General features: G+C 48.7%; 1 protein-coding gene across 16 annotated transcripts in view; it reads left to right on the forward strand.

Annotated features, from left to right (window-relative positions):
- ZMYND8 (zinc finger MYND-type containing 8) overlaps positions 1 to 15,632 on the forward strand; it is a 131,455-nt gene that overhangs the window by 15,611 nt on the left and 100,212 nt on the right. The window contains exon 1 of one of the 16 annotated variants that reach the window (XM_036825502.1): positions 14,901 to 15,243. The exons of 14 other annotated variants lie outside the window; for them this stretch is intronic. Coding sequence is in view for 1 of the 2 variants with exons in the window: in XM_036825487.1 (XP_036681382.1) it covers positions 15,324 to 15,402 (79 nt within the window). In the remaining variant the exon portion in view is untranslated. Of the gene's footprint in view, positions 1 to 14,900; positions 15,244 to 15,308; positions 15,403 to 15,632 lie in introns of those variants that run through there. One more of the 16 variants, XM_036825487.1, reaches the window with a different exon arrangement.

Below are 15,632 nucleotides of genomic sequence, written 5' to 3' on the forward strand. Positions count from 1 at the left end.
GTGAGGAAATCGCATACGCAAAGAAAGGCCTGGAGTTACGATATGGGGTGGCTGGGGTTCTGAGAGCTGAGGTCAGCCTGGTCCAAATGTGACCAGCTTGCAAAAGCTGGGCTGAAGGCTTATGTCTCTTTCAGTCCTAATTATTCAAAATCCATGTTGTGATGGTGTGGGCTCTGTGAACACAAACTTGTTTCTCTAGCCTGCTTTTCGTATGCTTTGGGACATTCAGTGCTTCAGCTCCCACCTGGTAGGTACCGTCCGATCAGGGTTCTTTGGTTGTGAGCGACGGAATCCGGCTCTGGTTAATTGGAGCAGGAAGGGGATGGGCTGGAAGGTGGTTGGTTGGCTCATGGGGTTGAGGGAGTGGCTGGAGGCCCAGGGCTGCTCTGGGGAGCGGAGCTAGTATACAGCTTCCTCAGGGTCAATAGGGCGAAGTCCCTAGGGAGAGTCCCTTACCTAGTGTCATGTTTCTGCCCTTTGGCTGGGGAAGGGCTGGTATCTAGACATCTGGACCCCCCAACATTGCCCCCACTGGGAAGGAGGTAATCCTTAAAAGAGGATGAGGTGACCACCAGGCATCTTGGGAAATTGGCAACATCATTCCCTACTTGTGGGTGGAGAAGAGGCCCCGAACTGTACTATACTTGAGAAACTTAGAAACTCTGACAATAATTGGCTCAGAGTTCTTTAATTCTGTTCCTACACCTAGTTTGTACGACCTTTCAGGTTCTCTAACTAAATTTCAATTTGTACACCCTCTTACCCCTGACACATACTCACTCATTAACTGAATAATTCCCAAGCCAGGCATTGCCATAACGCCAGCCTTGACATTTACCGGAGCATTTTAGTCCTCGGGAGACAAAGCTCTCGTGCTTTCAAGATGTCAGGTTGACATTTGTGTCCGGGGGTAATGATCTGCTGAAAGATGCTCAAGCAAAACTCAGAAATACTGTCTAGGTGCCAAGTGTGTTTGCCTCGCTGATGTTTTCTGAGTACTTACTAGGTGCCAGGTATTATATGCAAATTACTTCATTCGATTCTCATAATAACGCCGTGTTACAGGTGTTTTTATTCCCATTTTATAGTTCCGGAAACTGAGGCTGAGAGAGATTAATGAAATGGCAAAGTGGAGAATTGGGGTCAGGTTTTATCTTTGATTTTAAACCTTTGTACTTGGTCATGAGCTGTACCCCAAGGATCCCAGGTGAGATGTCTGCAGGGGCCCACAAGTGGACCAGAGAGTGTAGCTGGCATCCAGGGGTGCTGGGGCCTTTGGTGAGTTGGAGAGTGTCTGTCCTAAAGGGGGAGCAATCCATTTGATTGCTGACCAGCAGGAGCAAGAATATGGCTCACTGGGTGTCACCACCTGGGATTTTATTTTTTTGCCCCTGTAAAAACGCCTGGTTTAGAAACGTGATCCGTATAGCCCAGTTTCTGAAAGACCATGCATGAACCCAACAAAACACATCTCTGGGCCACAAGTGGTGGAGGCTTGTGGGTTTGCTTTCTCTGCGTGAGACTGGGCACAGCACTGTTCATTGCAGGATTTTGGCCACACGATGCAGGAGGTCAGAACAGGCCCCTCCAAGGCCAGGGACTTAAAGTCTGAAAAATGATGGACGCTGGGAGCTCACGTCTCCATACAAAGGCTCCCCTGTTGGGCTGCTTGCATCTTGATCCTGCTGTGTGTGCATTTTGCAGTAATGATTGCGGTGTATGGAGGCCAGGCTGCCAGAGCTGAAACCATTTTTAAAAATGTCTGTGTAATGTCACCCGCACAAGGGAACGAGCCACTTGGACACCATGCACAGATGCAGCGGAAGCCCAGGATATTAAAATCTTGAACAGTATCATTCTTGCTGAGATTTGCCTGGGTATGGATATATTTTCCGAGACAGGATGCTGGAGGATATACAATTACAGCAATTTGCTAACCAGCCCCAGACCTCAATTAGTACAGGATCCTCATTCTCACTGTTGTATGTAAATTAAGACTGTTTCACAAAGGGGTTGTTTATGAGGACGGCTATGAGATAGAGACCTTCTATCATTTTTTTTTTTTCCCTAAGGAAACTGTTTAAGAAAATAAAACCGTAAACACTCTTTAAATCACAGTGCGATACGGAAGTGCTGAGAATTTTTCTTTTCAGAAATGAGCATCAGTATTTTTAACTCTGTTTTGGCTCTTCTACATCTCCTCCAGCCCAAGAAGTGCCATCCACGTACTGTGCAATGGAAGGAATTGATTTGCGAGTTAGATAACTACCAGATTGTTCCTCTCCCAACAAGGTCTAAAATACCCCGGAACTCTGAGGATGTTGGATACGGCTTTCCAAATGAGAAACCTTCTACCTTCTATTCGCCAGCCTAGCATCCGTGCGTCTGTTCACGGAATCCTGTCGGCACATCCGTGCAATTTATCTTTGTGGTTTACTTGTGGAAAACCTTGCGTTTGCCCCAGTTTTGAAGCGTGACCCACATTACATGTTTATGTGACTACTGTAACTCCAGAAGACTGTGATCTACAATGGACCGTTTTCAACCATAGTTTCAACAGAACCGCGTCTTCTTTTTCGTCCTCCAGATGCCTCTAGAGTTAACTTTCTAGGTTTGAGGCCTTTTAGAAATCCTGGCACTTATTTTTTTTTTTTTTTGCCTGAAAGTTTCAAAGAGTAGTTATTTCATTTTGCTCCACTGATGGGGGTCCCTTTACTGTTGGCTTGAGGGGAGAGAGTTTGGCAAGGCCACATCTCACAGTGGGGGTGTGTGCAGTATTATATATTCCAGGCCCTCCCTGTGCTCCCACCCCTCCCCCTCCACATTCCCTCCACCTGTTTCCAGTTTTCCTGGAGCCCAGAGATTCAGCATTTCAAAGTGAACAGTAACATGTTTGGTTTTTTTTTAAATGTTGATCATCTTTATGTGTTTTTAAAAAATATTATTTGTTTATTTATTTATTTGGTTCCGCCGGGTCTTAGTTGCCGCACGTGGGCTCCTTAGTTGTGGCATGGGAAGTCTTAGTTGCGACATGTGGGATCTAGTTCCCTGACCAGGGATCGAACCCGTGCCTCCTGCATTGGGAGCACGGAGTCTTAACCACTACGCCACCAGGGAAGTCCCAACAGTAACATGGTTTTTATTTTTATTTTTAAAATTTTATTCGTTTATTTTTTTGGCCATGCCGTGTGACCTGCAGGATCTTAGGGATAGAACCCACGCCCTTGTGTGGGAGCGTGGAGTCCGAACCAGTGGATCACCATGGAATTCCCAGTAACATGGTTTTTAATCCGTTCACAGAATCGTGCAGTGATCACTACGGTCAATTTTAGAACATTTAACAATCACTCCCCATTCATTGCCCCTTTACCCTGACAACCACTAATCTACTCTTTCCCTCTCTGGATTTGCTTATCTTGAACATTTCACGTAAATGGGATCATTCAATATGTGAACTTCTGTGTCTGACTTCTTTCACGTAGAATAATGTTTTTAAGGCTCATCCACGTTGTAGCACACATCATTTGATTCCTTTTTATGGCTGAATAATGTTCCATCGGGTTATTCCGTTGTCATATTTTGTTTTATCCATTCATCTGTTGATGGACATTTGAGTTGTTTTCTCTTCTTGGCTATTATGGAGAACGGTGCTGTGAACGTTCGTGAATGAGTTTTTGTGTGGATGTATGTTTTCATTTCTCTTGGGTGTAGACCTAGGAGTGTGGTTGTGGAGTCATGGGTTAGCTCTGTGTTTAACCTTTGGAGGAATGTACAGACATTTGTTTTTATTTTTATTTGTTTATTTTATTTTATTTTTTAATATTTTTTTGGCTGTGCTGTGCAGCATGTGGGATCTTAGCTCCCCAACCAGGGATCGAACGCGTGGCCCCCTGCAGTGGAAGCGCAGAGTCTTAACCACTGGATCGCCTGGGAAGTCCCCTGTACAGACTTCTGAACATACTCAGGTCTCTTCCACATTTCCTCTCTTGACCTTGCATCTTTCCTATTAGCAGTTCTCCTATTTCTGGCCCCTTCAAAGCCAAACTTCTTAAGAGGAGTGTTTGTACTCACATCTTGGTTTCCTCACCTCCTGCTTTGTCCTGCCAGCTCCACCCAGACCCTCCACGTTAACGGTTATCACTGGGCTTCCTGTAGACTCCAGTGGATGGTGTCAGTACTGCCGTGTCTTGATCTCACAGAGGCATTGGACCTTGCTGATCATTTTTCTCCTGGAAACTGTCGCTTCCGGTGCTTTTCCTTCGATTTCCCTGGCTCCTTCTCTTCTCCATTAAATGTTGGAGTTGCTGAAAGTCCTCCCCTTGCCCAGCACGTTCTTTTCCTGGGTGATCTTGCCCACATCTGTGGCTTTATGACTCACAAATATTTTACTTCCAGCCTAGACTTTTCCTGAGTCATGATGCAGAAGGCCAGCTGCCCACCTGACTGCCCTACCTGTTGTTCATGGGTGTCTCAAACTCAATGTGTCCAAAACCGATTTCACTATCCACCTTCCCTCCTGCTCCCTACCACCCCCTAACAAAACACTTGCTTCTCCACTATGATGAATAAGCCAGGACTCTGCCAGTTGGCTAGGCCAGGGATGTGGGACTGATCCTCGATTCTTCTGTACTTTTGCCTTTTTGTGTCATTTACTTAAAATAATATATCATAAATATCACTCTTCTTCAGGTTATCACCAGTGAACTGCAGTAGTCTTTTTTTAAAAAATAAATTTATTTATTTTATTTATTTTTATTTTTGGCTGTGTTGGGTCTTTGTTGCTGCGCGTGGGCTTTCTCTAGTTGTGGCGAGCGGGGGCCACTCTTCGTTGCGGTGCGCGGGCTTCTCATTGAGGTGGCTTCTCTTGTGCCGTACGGGCTCTAGGCGCACAGGCTTCAGTAGTTGTGGCTTGCGGACTCTAGAGCACAGGCTCAGTAGTTGTGGTGCACGGGCTTAGTTGCTCTGCGGCATGTGGGATCTTCCCGGATCAGGGCTCGAACCCATGTCCCCGGCATTAGCAGGTGGATTCTTAACCACTGTGCCACCAGGGAAGCCCCTGCAGTAGTCTTTTAATTGGTCTCCCATCTCTCTCCGCCCCACCTCCCAATCTTTCTAAAAGGAACCTCTCTTCCGGTTACTACCTCCTACTTTAAACTCTTAGGGGCTTGCTTTTGGTTTTAGGATGAATATCAAAGTCCTAAAATTTTCATGTGTGGCCCTTGCCCACCTTTCCAGCCTCCTGCCTCCATGGCCCCCTTTCTCCACTCCAGCCACACTGATCTTCCAGGTCCTCAAAAGGAAGATCCTCCCCTCTCCTTTCTCTCCTAACCTCCTACCCCGCTGGATGCGAAGGCTCCAAATGAGGGTGGGTCCTGCCTTTTGTTTTTGCGCATCTCATTTTCCCCTGTGCCCCTTTTACTACCACTGTGCCTGTTCTAGTTGGTGCACAATAAATACGTCTTTTGAATGAATGAGTGAATGATTTGACTTTGTCTACCAGATGGACAGAACTTTTTAAAAAAATTAATTAATTAATTTTATTTTTGGCTGCGCTGTGTCTGTTGCTGCGCGCGGGCTTTCTCTAGTTGCGGCGAGCGGGGGCTACTCTTCGTTGCGGTGTGTGGCCTTCTCATTGTGGTGGCTTCTCTTGTTGCGGAGCACGGGCCCTAGGTGCGCGGGCTTCAGTAGTTGTGGCACACGGGCTTCAGTAATTGTGGCACGCGGGCTCAGTAGTTGTGTGGCTCGCAAGCTCTAGAGCGCAGGGTCAGTAGTTGTGGTGCATGGGCTTAGTTGCTCTGCGGCATGTGGGATCTTCCCGGACCAGGGATCGAACCCGTGTCCCCTGCACTGGCAGACGGATTCTTAACCACCGTGCCACCAGGGAAGTCCGGACAGAACTTTTCTCCTGGAGAAGGATGTAAAAGCAGCCTTTCAGCCGGAGCGGATGGCTTTGTTTCCAGCATCATCGGTGCGTGGAAATAATTACCCAAGCTCAAATGTCTGCTCTCTGAAACGATTATTGGTGGCCTGTCTGTCTTTCCTCCCCAGGGACACAGTACTCTTTGAAATGGCCCCCTTCCCTCTGATTTCTTTCCTTCCCCTGGTATTAAGACCACTTAAAAAAAAAATTAATTATTTGGCTGCGCCGGGTCTTAGTTGCGGCATGCGGGATCTTTAGTTTTGGCATGCAGGATCCAGTTCCCTGACCAGGGCTGGAACCTGGCCCCCTGCATTGGGAGCGTGGAGTCCCAGCCACTGGACCACCAGGGAAGTCCCTAAGACCATTTTTGATGGGCCCTTTCCCAAACACAAGTGCGATTGTCTTGCTTGCCCGCTTTGGGTTGCCAGTGGCTCCTGAAGACGACCCCAGTCCTGAGCAGAGATTCAAGGCCCTGATCCATCTGTCCTTTCTGGCAGAAGCTGCCCTCCTGTTCAGCCTGCCAGGCCCGAATGTTGCTCCTGTGATGTGCCAGGTTCCTTCCTGCTCCTCGCCGGGTCACACCTCTGTAGATCCTTCCAGGCTTCTCTCCCTGAGGACCTGCCTTCCCGCTGGCTTCTCCGCATCCTTGGGGATCCAGGCTCCCCTCTTTCAGAGCCTTCATTTATACCTCCTACAGTGGAGTTCTTTAGCTTCCAAAGTTGAAATTGCCCTGGGGGAATTCCCTGGTGGTCCAGTGGTTAGGACTCCGAGCTTTCACTGCCGAGGGCGCGGGTTCAATCCCTGGTTGGGGAGCTAAGATCCTGCAAGCTGCGTGGCATTGCCAAACAAAACAAAACAGTAATCACCCGGAAAGTCCCTTAAATTGCCCAGGAAAGGACAGTAATCAGCTCTGATCAGACATTCTCATGCATCCTAAAGGTCTGAGTATTTCCAAGCTAGGCTAAAGGTGGCAAGTCCACGTACACATTTCTAGACATCAAATCATTACGCCTTGAAGATCCCTCCAGTAGGGGTGGGTGGGGAGGATTCTGAAGGGTGCTGCTTGCCTGCTAGGCTTCCTCCCTTGTCTGTTATATATTGAGCTTCTATAGCTATGCTTGTCTGATAAGATAGCCACTAGATGTATGTGGCTGTTTTAATTTACATTAATTAAAAAAAAAAAAAATTCCTTCCTCAGTTGCACTAGCCACATAGCAAGTGCCCAGAGGCTGCACAGATATTAGACAGCCCAGATACAGAATGCTGCCATCATTACAGAAAGTTCTGTTGGACACCACTGCACTACAGCTTTCATATATTAATATGTCATGCTGGATGCAGTAGGTGGAAACACCTAGCCACGGATTGGCACAGCATAGAACATGCTCAAAAAATTACTGTATCGGTGTCTTAAGTTTCACTTGATTAGATTCTCCTGGGCCTGCTCTTTCTTTGAAAAGTTATGTAAAGAGAGAACACAGCTATCTTCCCATCTTCCCAAGTTGGCATTTCTTATCCAGGCCACACTGAACCTCTTTTTCTGCCGGGCCCTTTGGCATCTGGGCACATTGGCTGGGGGAAAATAACCCAGAATGTGCTGGGCAACCCTCTCCCCAGCCTTCAAAATGCTCTGCTGTCGAATTCATTTCCGTGTGTGTCTCCTCGCCTAAACTGGTAAGGGGACCAGGTCTCTCTGACCTTTTTAATGTGAGGTAAGTGATTTGTAAGTAGCTGCTCAGTAAATGCTTTTTGAATAAAGACTCTCTCCCAAGAAATAGAAACTAATTAAGGGAAGAAAATGGCTTATTGGATTTTCCTTTCAAATGATAAAATCAGTGCATCTCCTGGCAACAAACTGAACGAATTTTACAAAAAAGGGGCTAAAAATTCTCTGCCAGGTAACCTATGTTAACAGTTTGATATACTTTTCCCCTCTCTCTTAGAAAAATATAAACAAATGTGTATACCATGTTGGGCTTGAACTGTCTAGATCTTGGCCATTCTAGCAAAGTATCCTTTATCTGTTATCCCTCTGTTTACCCTGTGCCCTTCTATGCTTTACTCTGCCTTGAAGGGATTTTCAAGGTTACGTTTAATTATCTTGACAGTTAAGAATGATGGAAACCTTGGCAAATGGGGAATTTCATGTTCCACGCTAAGGGTGGGGGAACAGCCTGGAGGATTGTACTATGTGGAAATGGGGACCTTGTGTGCCTGGATCTTGATTTTTTTGTTGTTGTTGTTTAAGAGAAGCTAGTAATCTGGATTTCCAGATGCAGTTTCTCCTAATTTTTAAATATTGACAACTAACTTAAGTTTTATTTTATTTTTTAATTTATTTTTATTTATTATTATTTTTTAATAAATTTATTTTATTTATTTTTATTTTTGGCTGTGTTGGGTCTTTGTTGCTGTGCGCGGGCTTTCTCTAGTTACAGCGAGCAGGGGCTACTCTTCGTTGTGGTGCGCAGGCTTCTCATTGCCGTGGCCTCTCGTTGCGGAGCACGGGCTCTAGGTGCACGGGCTTCAGTAGTTGTGGCGTGCGGGCTCAGTAGTTGTGGCTCATGGGCTCAGCAGTTGTGGCTCATGGGCTCTAGAGTGCAGGCTCAGTAGTTTGTGGCGCACGGGCCCAGTTGCTCTGCGGCATGTGGGATCCTCCCGGACCAGGTATCGAACCCGTGTCCCCTGCATTGGCAGGCAGATTCTTAACCACTGCGCCATCAGGGAAGCCCTAACTTAAATTTTAAAAGAATTACCCAGCTGTGGGTGGACTGGATTCAGTCTGGGGTCCTTCAGTGGGCCACCTCCGGCCCAGGCCATGGCTGTCAGTTTCCCTAGATGATTTCTGGGCACTTGCTTCCCTTCTACATCACTGGTTCATCTCATCGGCTGTCACTCGGGCCCTCTTCCTAATAAGGCTGACCTGGTTTTTGTCTTTCACCTCCTTAACCAGCCTCTAGTAACTCCCCATCGCCACACAGGAATGTGGGGACCGTCTTTCAAACCAGGCTGCTATTTCTTGGGTTGGGACCAGATATACTAGTAGTTGCTGAGAGTTGCTTGACAGATATCTTTCAGTTCTAGACTCTCAAGCCTGGTGAGATGCTTCCCTCTGAGAAGCCCGAGGGAACAAGGGTGGAGACAGGAAAGAGCAGATTTAATTTCTCTCCACGCACGCCTTTTGAGTGGGACAGAGGGAAGATGAACTTGAAAAGTCATTTTTTTACTTTCCCTTTTTGAGGCTGAACCCATATTGCTGGCTTCACATGGATAAGTACCTGCGTGATGGGCCTCTTGCTTTATCGTGCTGGGGCAGCGCTGGACAGTCCAGGCGATCATTAAGGGAGGTGTGGAAAAGAGAACCCCAGCCTTAAAAGGGTCTGATAAGAAAAAGGGCAAAGGTGGGGACTTCCCTGGTGGCGCAGTGGGTTAAGACTCTGCGCTCCCAATGCAGGGGCCTGGGTTTCGATTCCTGGTCAGGGAACAAGATCCCACATGCATGCCGCAACTAAGAGTTCGCATGCCACAACTGAGGAGCCTGCCTGCTGCAACTAAGACCGGGCGCAACCAAATAATAAATAAATAAATAAAGTTGTGTTGCTAAAGAATTTTAAAAAATCCCAAAACTTAAAACTTAAAAAAAAAAGGGCAAAGAATCTGGACTAAAAAATTTGGTTAAATGGTCAGTCATCACAGTAGGGGGGTCTCCCAGTGGGGAGAGTGTTTTCCCTGGAGAAAGTCATTCCTCTTTTCTTTTTTTTTAAATTTATTTATTTATTTACTTATTTTTGGCTGTGTTGGGTCTTCGTTGCTGCTCACAGGCTTTACTCTAGTTGCGGCGAGCGGGGGCTACTCTTCATTGCAGTGCGCAGGCTTCTCGCTGCCGTGGCTTCTCTTGTTGCAGAGCACAGGCTCTGGGCACGCGGGCTTCAGTAGTTGTGGCTCGCGGGCTCTAGAGCGCAGGCTCAGTAGTTGTGGCGCACGGGATTAGTTGCTCCGCGGCATGTGGGATCTTCCCGGACCAGGGATCGAACCCGTGTCCCCTGCATTGGCAGGCGGATCCTTAACCACTGCGCCACCAGGGAAGCCCCCATTCCTCTTTTCTAACGCTAAATCATTCTGCAACGATAGCTCTCCCCAAGAAGATGGGGGAAGAGAGTTAGGAAATGAGTGGCCTGAGAAAACCCTCTCCTGAGTTTTCCCCCTTTGGTTTCTCAGTAATTGCGTTTAGCCGCAAGGCCCCATCACATTCAGGATATAAATCCTCATTTAATCGCCTCCTTTGGGGGAAATGGGCTCTTTAGGCCAGAGACGAGAATGGCTGAGTACCTGTTGAAAAGGGAGTTTCCTCCTCTAGTTTCTTTCTGACCCTGGAATGGCCAGGCTCCCTTTTGTGTAATCTTCCCTGTTCACTTCACGACCCTACGGCGGTTTTGGTTTGCCGGGACAAATTCTTAGACCTGGGAGGAAAAACTGGATTTTCCAGTGTTCACACTCTCATTTAGCTGATCAGAGGTCTGTTTGGGGGCTGCCTCTGAGCCAGACTGTGTGTCAGGCATTGGGCTACAGCAAAGAAAGTCAGAAAAACTGAGATCAAGGTCACATTCTGGAGGAGACACAATGAACAAGCGAACCAGCAAAAAAGAAAATAAGTCCAACAATTTTCAGCTGGAGACGACCACAGTGAAGGGGGAAAGAAACCTACTTTAAGATGATACCGTAAGAGGGCTGGAGACTGGGGTGGCCATGGAAGGCTTCTCTGGGGAAGTGACATGTAAGCCAAAAGTTGAAGTTGTCAGCTATGGGAAAGTTGGGCATACAACGTTCTAGATGGAAGAGTCAGCAAGGACAAATGAGCTTGGCTCATTAGAGTCTGTTTGTGGTTAGGGTTGAGTGAAAGGAGGAGAAAAGGTGGGCGGGGCCAGATCCCTGGGGGCGTGGTAGATTCTGTTAAGATGCTGGGTGTCTACAGTAAGCTCCTTGGCAGGTTTTTAAAAATTAATTAATTAATTAATTATTATTTATTTAGCTAGCTGCGCTGGGTCTTAGTTGCGGCACGCAGGATCTTCGTTGTGGCATGCGGGATCTTTAGTTGCAGCATGTGGGATCTAGTTCCCTGAGCGGGGATCGAACCTGGGCCCCCTGCATTGGGAGCGCAGAGTCTTAGCCACTGAACCACCAGGGAAGTCCTCACAGGTTTTAAGTAGGGGACTGCTTATTTTGTTTAGGTTTGAAGAAGGCTACTAGCAAGGGCAAGTGAATAGTCCCAGGGCTTGGATCAAGGTGGCAGCTGTGAAGGGTGGACTGATCGGGAACAGGCAGAAGTGAGGGTGGGCAGGGGAGGAACAGCTAGCTCTCTGCAGAGCGCTTGCTATGTGCCAGACACCACGTAGGCACTTCCATGCCTCCGTCCTGACCCTGCCGGGTTCAGCATTCTTCACGCACGTTGCAGATTATGGGGATTCTGAGGCCTCCTCTCTCCCAGGCTTCCTGAGCCTCATTTGAGTAGGGAGGAGAGGGCATTAGGAGGTGTCCTGGGGTGGAAGGTCAATCAGCAAGGGTAGGGCTGGGTCTGTGGGCCACCACCTGGTGCTTCTGCTTTGATCTGGGAGGAAATCCTAAGCCCTGAGGGGATTTTGAGGCTGGCTTGGGTTGAACTTGTGCCAGCCTGGGAGGACTTCCTGTGAAAATTTGTATTTCCCATCATTGAACCCCTTTCAGAAGCCGGTTGAGAAGGGCTGATTGGGCGCAAATCAGGGTGAAGATGCATAATGATTTGGGGAAACTGGTTTGAGATTTCTGGGTTAATGTCTTTTCTCTGCCCTGGCGCCTCCTTCCCCTAAAGGAGAATTACTACCAGTAATAACTGGTGGTGCTTTGATGAGCTGTTTGCTGTGAGCGCATTGCCTCCTTTATTCTTAACAGCCCTTTAAAGAAGAGTCAGTTACAGCTCTAACAGTTACAGCTGAATTGACTGAGGCACAGAGAGGCTAAGTAACTTGCCGAAGAACACACAGCAGGCAGGTGACAGGGCTTGGATTCAGAGCTGGTGGTTTGGCTCCGGAGCCCACACCCTGAACAACAGCACTGTGTTGACAGTGGCCGTCACCAAACATGCCCTTAGTGATGGAGAATTACAAGGTGGCATCCCGGAACTCAGGGAAGTCACTTGACTGGTTTGGAGGGCTTTGGAGTGGGACCCAGCTGTGATGGAGCCCCCAGCGTGCTGCTTTGACCTGCGTGCCTCAAGGCCACAGAAGATTTTGCCTCTCTCAGCCTCACCTATGAAATCGGTACAAAAACACCATCCTTGGAGTTCCCTGGTGGTCCAGTGGTTACGACTCCACGCTTCCACTGCAGGGGACATGGGTTCGATCCCTGGTCGGGGAAGTTCTGCATGCCACGCAACGCGGCCAAAACAAAAAAACCCATCCTTACCTCGTGGGATTTTGGGGAGGATTCGTAAAGTAGCTTCTTAATAAACATTAGCTGTGAATCACGTGAGCCCAGTTTGAGAAGGAAAGAGGAGAGAGATTTTCCTGGCTACCCCTCTCCCTAATGTGTATTCACAAATTCCCGGAATTTGTCCTGCTCAGCTTTTTGTCCATCTGTAATCAGTTTCTTATTCAGTATTTCTAGATTGAACATATTCTGTATTCATCCTGTATTTACTAGCCACTTCCTCATGGGCTTGTTTCTCTCTGGGCCTCAGTTTCCTCGTCAATAAAATGAGGAGTCTCTGGTCCTACCTCCTTCTAGAACTGTGGTGAGGAGTAAGTCAATTGACATTTGTATCTAGAACAGTGTCTCACAGGTGATAAGTGGTCAACAAAAGGTAGCTGTTATTACTATTATTTGTTTCTGGCTGCCCTCCCATCGCGGGCAGGGCCCTTCCCTGGGAGCCCAGATGTCTAGGAGTTGTTCAGTGACTATTTGTTGACTGACTGGTCCCATTGTTTTCTTCTCTTTGAAATCTGAAGTCAGGGCCGCCAGGTGAAACATAAGGCACTACTTTCCTCTTAATGGTTGCAGATGTCTCTGTGGGTGGTGTATTGACAGAAGGTTAGACCTGCGTGGCAGCTCGCTGGAAGTTTCTTTACCCCCAGGGTTTCTCAACATCGGGTGCTGTTGACATTTCCTGGGCCTGATCATTCTCTGGGGTGGGGGGCTCTCCTGGGCACCGTGGGGTGTTCAGCAGCATCCCTGGACTCTGCCTGTACCGATGCCAGTAGCAACCTCTCTCTCTTTGCCTAGGGGTGACAATCGAAAATGTCTCCAGACATTGCCAAGTGTCCCCTGGGGGGGGGGACCGGGTTGAGAACCACTGTTTTTCACTGTTCTAGACACCTGAGCCCCTTAAAAGTAGCACCTGATTAATGCGGGGGCGGGGTGGGGGGATGTTCTGAATTCCTTCTGCTTGCTGGGGGCTGGGGATGCCGACGTGGTCCCTGGCATGTAGGGGGAGTCCCATAGATCTTGTTATCATCCGTTTCTCCCCATAGTCATTTAAAAATACCTTAAATAGTTAAATACGTGACAGGGATCAGAAAGAATTCAAAGAGGAGTTCAGTGTTGGCTGATTTCCTGGATGTTCCTCCAGGCCTTTGCAAACCCAGAACCCACGCAGCTCCTATTTCTTTTCACCCAGGTTCTGTTCCTGGCCTTTTTTCACTTGGATTTTGCCCCAGGCCAGTACATAAAGACGTGATTCCTTCTCTGTTTCACTTTATGGCTGCGCGTCAGTCCCCTATGGATGACGTTGAAGTTACTTCCCAGCTTTGGCTTCCATCTAAGGTGTGTTGCAAGGGCTGTGCTAATCCGCCCTTGCGTGCACTCTTAAGCCTGGGGACCTCCGTATCCAGGTGATGTTAAGCATCCTTTTGACCAGGGTAATTTGGGTGACATTCTGGGCCTACAAATCTTTGCTTTCTCAAAAAAAGACCATGAGGTGACTAGAGGGCCGGTCCCTTCTTCCTTGGTGTCTTCCTAGAGAATTTTCTTAGTCTTCGTTAAGGTGACTTTTAGAGAGGCCAGACCCTGCCCAGGGCGTGTGGGGAACGTTGCCTGGTTATGAGCGGCAGCACCTCTTCTTCCATCTGCCGCCTTCCCTGCAGCCGCTTCATCCCCCTTTCTTCTCCAGCCCGCTTTGCTGCTTCAGCTGCTGCTGGCAGTCTTTTTGTTTTTGAACTGTCCCTCTGATGCTGTAACTCCCTATTGGAATTTGAAAGCCACCCACCAGCACCTGAACTTTGCAGAACCTGAGCTGAGTCCCTGCAGCCTAGATAATAACGCACATGGGCTTCAGCCACTAGAATCAGCTCCTCCAGCGAGCTTGCTCCTCCGCCAGCTACTGTAAAGGCCAAAGGCAACTGGTTTCTCCACATTTTCTTTGTGGTGATTTGGCAGAGTTTTCAGGGCCTCAGATATGTACACAACGTCGGATGCAAGCCTTCTGGGCCTGGACCTGCTGAACGGGTGGGTGGGGTGCAGCGGTTTTTCTTGTAGGGAGTTAGGCCCGGCCTCCCCCTCTCTGTGAAGACCGAGAGAGAGCTTGGCATTCTGGAACCAGGAAATTCCTGTTGAGATGTCGTCGTTTTTTCCAGAGGGCTTCATCCCAGCTGAGGGAGGTGCAGGGAGAAAGGGCTACGTGGTGGCAATTGCCTCTAGATGTTGAGGCCTAAACAGTGAATTCATTTGTAAATCAGCCTCTTCTCCCTCGTTGGAAGCAATTTCTGTCTTGCCTGGAGAGTTTGGAAGTTTATCGTTTACATATGAATGTGCCCATTAATCACCACTTCTGCATTACTGGGAGGGAGGGGGAGAGAGAGAGAGAGAGAGAGAGAGAGAGAGAGAGAGAGAGGGAAGTCGGGGGGAGGCGGAGAGAGAGAGGAAGGGATGGAGTGGGGGAGGGGGAGAAAAAGGGGGAGGGGAGGGGAGAGGGAGATTGAGTCTGTGTGTGTACTTTGGGAAGATGGTTTTCTCATTGCGGGGAGAGGCACATCAGAACTAAAGAGAATTGGAAACAATTATTTCAAAACACCTTCAGAATGCAGACCATCCCAACTTCATCCCCCACCTCCACCCGCCTTCTGATCTGCGCACTCCGGCGAGTAGAACCACCGCAGCTTGTTGTGTTTATCCACATCAGCGAAATAAATGGCTCTTCGGTGCTCGCGCTGAAGACTTTTCAGCTCAGCCGAGCTGCCGTCTGCCGAGGGTGGTAAATGAGAGCCGAAAGGCCAGGGACGCGAAGGCACGTCGCGGGGCCTCGGGCTGCCTGATTGCAGGGAGGTGAGGCTGTCCTGGCCGCGCTGGTCAGCCTGGTAAGTGGTGACTCTTAGCCTGTCGGCTGTGCGGCTTCCTCCTCCCCCTGGGAGAGGCTGCTGAGGTTCCGGAAGCAGGAATGCGTGCCGTGTGGGAGCCTCAGCTCTCTTTAAGAGAGAGGCTAGGCCCTCAGAACAGCAGAGCTTTCTCGATGGCAGGTAAGCGCCCCATCCCAGGGTTACCTGCCCCTCGCTTGCTTGGCCTCTGCGGTACCCGGCTTCCTGGTACGGTGACATTTCCTCCAAGTTGAGAGTGACCCTCTTCCTCCCACTGCCTCATCTCCATTCCAGCCCTTCTTTTCCTGATCTGGAAGTTCACAGTCACGTGCGGGAGACCTTTTAGGAGCCCAGCTTAGGCCAGTGCAGCCTCTCCCCGGGGAGGCCCAGGC

Source organism: Balaenoptera musculus, chromosome 15 (genome assembly GCF_009873245.2).
Source record: "Balaenoptera musculus isolate JJ_BM4_2016_0621 chromosome 15, mBalMus1.pri.v3, whole genome shotgun sequence".
In the NCBI taxonomy this organism is placed as follows: domain Eukaryota; kingdom Metazoa; phylum Chordata; class Mammalia; order Artiodactyla; family Balaenopteridae; genus Balaenoptera; species Balaenoptera musculus.